The 6,155-nt window shown below is 45.3% G+C and overlaps 1 protein-coding gene across 2 annotated transcripts in view; it reads right to left on the bottom strand.

Moving 5' to 3' along the window:
* The window catches only part of cmip (c-Maf inducing protein), a 55,944-nt gene continuing 49,789 nt past the window's right edge, over window positions 1–6,155 (bottom strand). For both annotated transcript variants that reach the window (XM_076076425.1, XM_076076417.1), the window contains 5 exons: window positions 5,096–5,143; window positions 4,838–4,984; window positions 4,624–4,729; window positions 3,909–3,979; window positions 1–3,206 (listed from right to left, as the gene is read on the bottom strand). In XM_076076425.1, coding sequence (XP_075932540.1) covers window positions 3,153–3,206; window positions 3,909–3,979; window positions 4,624–4,729; window positions 4,838–4,984; window positions 5,096–5,143 — 426 coding nt within the window. In that variant the 3' untranslated portion in view covers window positions 1–3,152. The remainder of the gene's footprint in view (window positions 3,207–3,908; window positions 3,980–4,623; window positions 4,730–4,837; window positions 4,985–5,095; window positions 5,144–6,155) is intronic.

The following is a 6,155-nucleotide window of genomic DNA, read 5'->3' as shown; positions in this document are numbered from 1 at the left end:
TGAAACATATTCAGACAATTTATTTTGATTGAAGTTATTTCACATCATAGTTATTTTTCCTGTTGATGATCTTTTGTATTTTTATTACAACAGCCACAGAGCAGCAGCAGCAATAATAATAATAATAATAATAACAACCCAGCAGGAGAAGCAGATCAACGGGAGAAAGACAAAGAGAGCGAGACATTATGGGCCACGCCCTTTTTCTCCAGCTGCCAAAACATTTTCTTACAAGGAATTGTGGGAAATCAAGTTTTTTCTTTTTTATTCAGTCGGTCAGATTGGTCAGGCGGTGCCACATGTGACCCTGTTGTGAACTACAAACAGAGAGGCGATGGACAAGAGGGAGGAGCTCCACAGGATACAGACGCACCCTAAAACAAACAGTGGGAGGAGTTCAGAGAGACACCGCCCACTTCTTTAAAGGAACAGGTCGCTTTCATGCATCAATCCTCTCATCTGCGGTTCATCAAAAAAGCCTATTTTCCAAAATGTCAAGTTCCTGTAAAACACTGGGACATGAGGAATGAAACAAGAGGACAGTGAAGTGACACTGAGGCTGGATTTAAAATGGTAACGTTCAGTCAGCGTGGTCCACCTCTGATATGATTATCTGGCAGGATCAGGACAAAACAGATCAACTTGAATGATTAAAGCTCAGCTGTGAGCAGCTTCAGTCCATCAGTACCAGTACTGGCTTTTTAGAAAAGCAACATCACTCAAATCCCGACTGCCTCGACCAATAGGATCCGCCCAGACTCGTGGCAACAACCAATCAGAAAGCAGTTAGGTGGGATCTCTCCGTTTCAGTCCTTAACCTCAGAGAGATAGTGATCAGACCCTTTTCTCAAATTTTCAAAACTTTTTATAAAAACAAAATTACAAAATAAAAACACCAGATGACGCAGCGACATGTACATGCAAAAGAAACGACAACAACACAGGAAACAAACGTCTGATTAAAGCGATCAAATCAAAGATGTTGGAAAAGATAAAAGAAATGATGAAAAACATTTGTTAGACTACAGTGCACTGTGTGTGAAAAACATAACCACACACGCATAAGATGAAGGCGACACCAGCCTGCCGACGATGGGAGGCTGTGAGATACAGAAAGAGGATGAGGAGGGTAAAGGGGGGGATTTAAAGAGAGGAAGGGAGAAGACGACTATATACACCCGTATATACATCATACAGGATATGACAGAGGTCCTAGAGCCAGACCCAAAGACGGCCGTACACAAACCCAACGGTCATGGCCCCCAATAAATAGGAAACAAAGCCTCTCGTGGCGGACGGCGTCCTGTCCTCTGCTGCAGCTTCTGCCTCCGTTCAACAAACATCCCGAGTCAGAGCGCGGCTGACTGGGAGAAAGGGTGGAGATCGGACTTGTCTCATGTCTTCTAGGGTGCCCAAGAGAGAGCAACCCAGACCGGACCGAGAGGAACAAGAGGTTCTGACATTGTGTCGGGACAGTTAACACAACGTATGAAACATTTGGAGGGAATGTAGACGGGCAAATGTGGCCGAAAGGTGCCTTTCCCCCCCAATCTGTTGTCCCTTATAGCCCAATGCGAAAACATATGTACAATAATTTAGTTCCATCCTTTGATGGGAGTGAATCCTCCCGACAGCCTCAAAGTGTTTTATGGCGTAATATAAATACAGCAAAACAATTCAAAACAGGTGTTGTGACAGACAGAAAGATCACAATATGCAACTCATCCACAGCTCCACCAGAGGCACTGCGACTCTCCACCCCAACCTCGGCGGGGGGGGGGGGGGGGGGGGGGGGGGGGGGGGGGGTCAGAGTCTCCACCTGGCAGCACTGAAACCACACTCACGATGTCTTCAAGCTACAAGTGCACAAAACTAAAACTAAACTAAACTCCATGCCCATGTGTGGCAAGTGTCCTTTCTCCTTTTTCCTAACCGTCTCAAAAAAGCCCCCCCTCCCCCCAAAAAAAATAACATAAGCAGAGGATATGAAGATATACAACAGTCAGCTGGTGATGGGTCTGCTTCACAGATCCACGAGAGATCCTCTTGGTTGGCTTCCTTTGTTGTACAATGCAAAAACAACACAGAGCCGGTGTTCTTCATTACTGTCAGGACGTAATAATCCAGGAGAGACGGAGTAGAGGAGGCTTTAAGGACACAACTTATGAACACGAGGCGGTCCCAGACCCCCCAGCTGCTGCTACACAGCTGTCCTATTCAAGAGCAATGAGAGATCATCAGCACGGTGACAACAAGTGAGAGCAACAAGGAACGTCACCATCGCCGTTCAACTTTCCTTCAGAGGTCCCCAAATGTCATCACTGGGGGTTTTCCTCATATGTATATATATGTATATATATACATATATATATATACACATATATATATGTTTTATATAGAAACACACAGTATATGAAAGCACAGATGTCTGGAAAAATATGTTCATTCAAGTTGATAAAAACCTTTTTTTATGTGTGTGAACGCGTCGCGTTAAGAGGAAGAGGCACAGTCTCGCGACTCTTCTTCTCTCGGAGGTAGCACCTCATTTACCAAATGAACGAGACCAGAATCTGAACCTGAAAACCGAAGCCAAAGAGCGCGAGAGGGACAGTTCACCACGGCCGGTTCTGGAGAGCTACATAGCGGATCGGATTGGAGAAGAACTGGAATGTGAGCTGCTGTGTCCAGCCTTCATGGAGAGAGAGAGAGAGAGAGAGAGAAAAGAGAGGAAGGCTCATGTTTTCCTCACAACACACTCACAGAGGAGGGAGAGCTTGGACTGGATATGAAAGCTGTATGTGAGACACGGCCAGAAGATAAAGACAGAGAGAGAAAGGTGTCCCTTCTGTCCAACATCTCGGCTCCTTGCATGTCCTCTGATCACAAGGTCCTTGGAGCATTGGTGACGGAGGTAAGGGGAGCGGCGAGGTCCATGAAAGTTTCTCATTTTGGAAAAAAAGGGACGCTGACTAGACAGTTCCTTCCTGGTGATGGCGGCTGAAGGTGATGAAGGCTCCTCCTCTGACGTGTCAGAGTTCCCGGTCTAACGATGGAGTTGACATCATGATGTGTCTGAGCCTGTGTGCAGTGTGTGCATGTGTGTGTGTGTGTGTGTGTGTGTGTCTGGCTATGTATGAGGGCCGTGTGGTTGATCACCAGGCCTCCGTGTACCGAACGTCAACGTCTTTCAGGTTGGGCAGTTTGGCCTGCAGAGAGAGACAGACGGAGAGAAACTCACCAAATATCCTTCTTCCTCAGATCAAACTATTTATATGAATGTTGTCTCTTTGCACTCGTACAGACAGGTACGTTTGTTAAGCCTAGCTTAGCACGGACAACTCCCAGACCTCACAATGTCTATGTAGAGACCTGTCAATCACCGTGTAGCCCCGCCCTAAAGCATCCCCTGCTTTATGGTCTGTTTGACTCTAAATGGACCATCATGTACTAAATGAACATCATGCTGTATTGAAGAAGACTTGAAACTAGAGATTGAGACCATAAACTCATGTTTACAATGTTTACTGAGGTAATAAATCAAGAGAGAAGTAGAGTCATTTTCTCATAGACTTCTATACAACCAGAGGAGTCGCCTCCGTGTCTGAAAGCTGCATTCTCTCGAATGTCCATGTGACAGTTTTCACACATTCATTGAATCCTTTGTGAATATAAAAGTATTGATTAATGCAGCTTTTACTATATATTCATTGATCATTATTTTATGATCGGAAACTTCATACTGAATATTGAGCCCCTGTTGACTTCACGAGTCATGTAAATTCATCGGACAATATAAATATGAATGCATATTTGGCAGATATAAATGCATGTTGCATTGTGTTTTCAAGGCACAGTTTAGGCGAAGGGTTCGATGGTAGACGTGTTGGTTTGAGTGTGTGTGCTTCTACCTTGAGGTCCTCGTATGTGTCGGCGGTGAGCTTGGTGCTGTTCATGTTCAGACTGCACAGACTCTTCATGGCTGAAAGAGGCAAACAGCAGATTGGGTTAACGTATTTCATGTTCCTCACACTGGATATATACTCAGCTGACATATTCTGCATTACAATCCGTTAGCTACGCAGCTCGACAGCGCTAGTCGCCCGATCTTGGGAGAATGTTGCTGAGACGGAGCGACGTCTCGGACAAAGATCATTTCCTCCTGATTTGAGTGTCAGAATGTTCAGGATTGTGATTCGATGTTTACTTTGGTGACTATATAGTGAAAGAATCGGACATCATTTGTGTTCACTTCTCCCATTGGAGTTATTAAACTCCACCTGCCGCTTGTCTCCTAAAGGGGCGGGGCTAAACCAACGTGACTCAGATACAGGAAACTGACTCAGCGGGTCATCTCCTGTCTCCAGCTGGTGGTCTGTTCTAATGAGCCGTGCATGACACAGGAAGGTGAGCCAAATCTGATTGGCTTGTTGAATCCATGCGTTCTGATCTAGACAAGAACAACCCGGAGGTCGTATTTCACAGGTAGAAACTCCAGATACACAAATGTGTGTGCACTGAAAAGGTGTTCATAATATGTCCCCTTCATCGATATTAATATTATAATAATAAGTGTAATAACACCTACAGACAGTGATGTGATTCATTGTGTGTGTGTTTCCTTACAACTGAGAGCCAGCAGACCAGCGTCGGTGACGGGAGTCTCACACAGGTTCAACACCTGGAGACAGGCCAGATGCTCAGATAACAACCTTAACCCTGCATCCCCGAACTAAAGGAGGGAAAGCACAGAGAGAGAGAGGACATGAGACAGCTATCGGATCAGTGCTGGTTACTCGTGTGTGTGTGTGTGTGTGTGTGTGTGTGTGTACGTATGTACCTGTGTGGACCAGAGGTTGAGCTGTTTGAGTGAGGGCAGCTTGATGAGCTGCTCGGCACAGGCACTGGTGACGTTGGTGAAGGCCAGGCTCAGGTTCTCCAAGTTCCCAAAAGAACCCGAACTCAACAGGCGGGCCAGGTCCGCATCCTAAATGTTGAGGAAAATAAACATTCCATATTGAAATAGCCAACGCGAGTATCTTCTGATGGGATCAAATGATTGTGTGTGTGAGGCAGTGAAGCATCGGCGTGGTCTCACCGTGGACTTTGAGGGCAGAGTGAGCCGGGTCGGGCCTCCTTTCCTTTGCTGAGGAGCAGACAGACAGAAAACAAAAAGATGGCGTCTGTGAATGATTAATAACTGTAATTAATGTTATTTAAAGTTATAAAAAGTGTTAGAATCGACATACAATGGTATGATTATGATAGATACAGAAGCATGGTTTTATAGCTATTTCTCTTTTAAAGGCACATTCCATGATTCTGTGCACAATGTAGCGTCTGTTTATACGTTCTATATGTCGGAGCAGAGTCACTGCTGTGTCTCTGGTATCAGGGAATCATCACAGTCTATCGAGCCATCGCTGGAGACCATGTCTGAAAGTCTCAACATGGTTCTAGGAACATGATATCTAAGCCCATCCGCTGTGAAGACGGCGACCAATCAGAGCCGACTGGCAAACATCTTCCAGTTAGAACCCAAAATACAGGCGTGAACCTGAAGAAGAGCATGATGTGACCCTTTAGAGCAGGCATGGGCAAACTACGGCCCGCGGGCCGGATACGGCCCGTTGGGCGTTTTAATCCGGCCCGTCAAATATTGGTACAAAATTGTCCATATTATAATTAAGACTAGGGCTGGGTGGTATACCGGTTTTAATTTCCCGTATGATATGAATTCGTCACACACCATTATACCGGTGCATACCCGAAACAACTGCTGTCTGCTTTCAACAGGCAGCTAAATGTATTCTTTGCCGCTATTGCACAGCGGTCAGCGCTAGTTCTCTTATATGTATTGAGAGGGAACCCGAGTCATGGTCATAACTTTATAACAACAATTAATAACCCACAACTAACGCTCTTTAACAGAGAAAAACACAACAGCACACAACAGTCTGTGACACATAAACAATTTGTAACACTAATAATTGTACATTTATAAAATTTCACCGCCGAACTGCATGCTGCGTGCTTGCTAGCACAACAGTCTGCTGGGAGAGGCTCGTCACTCCACTTACGTTACATTAAAGAACCGGAGATGCACCGATAGAGTTTGACACATATGCAACGCTGATTACCGTGTAATATGTGTGGTA

Source organism: Anarhichas minor, unplaced genomic scaffold (genome assembly GCF_050575085.1).
Source record: "Anarhichas minor isolate MPS153535 unplaced genomic scaffold, ASM5057508v1 ptg000005l, whole genome shotgun sequence".
Taxonomy (NCBI): Eukaryota; Metazoa; Chordata; class Actinopteri; order Perciformes; family Anarhichadidae; genus Anarhichas; species Anarhichas minor.
Note: the sequence above shows the minus strand (reverse complement) of the source record. Positions and strands in the feature narration are given on the sequence as shown.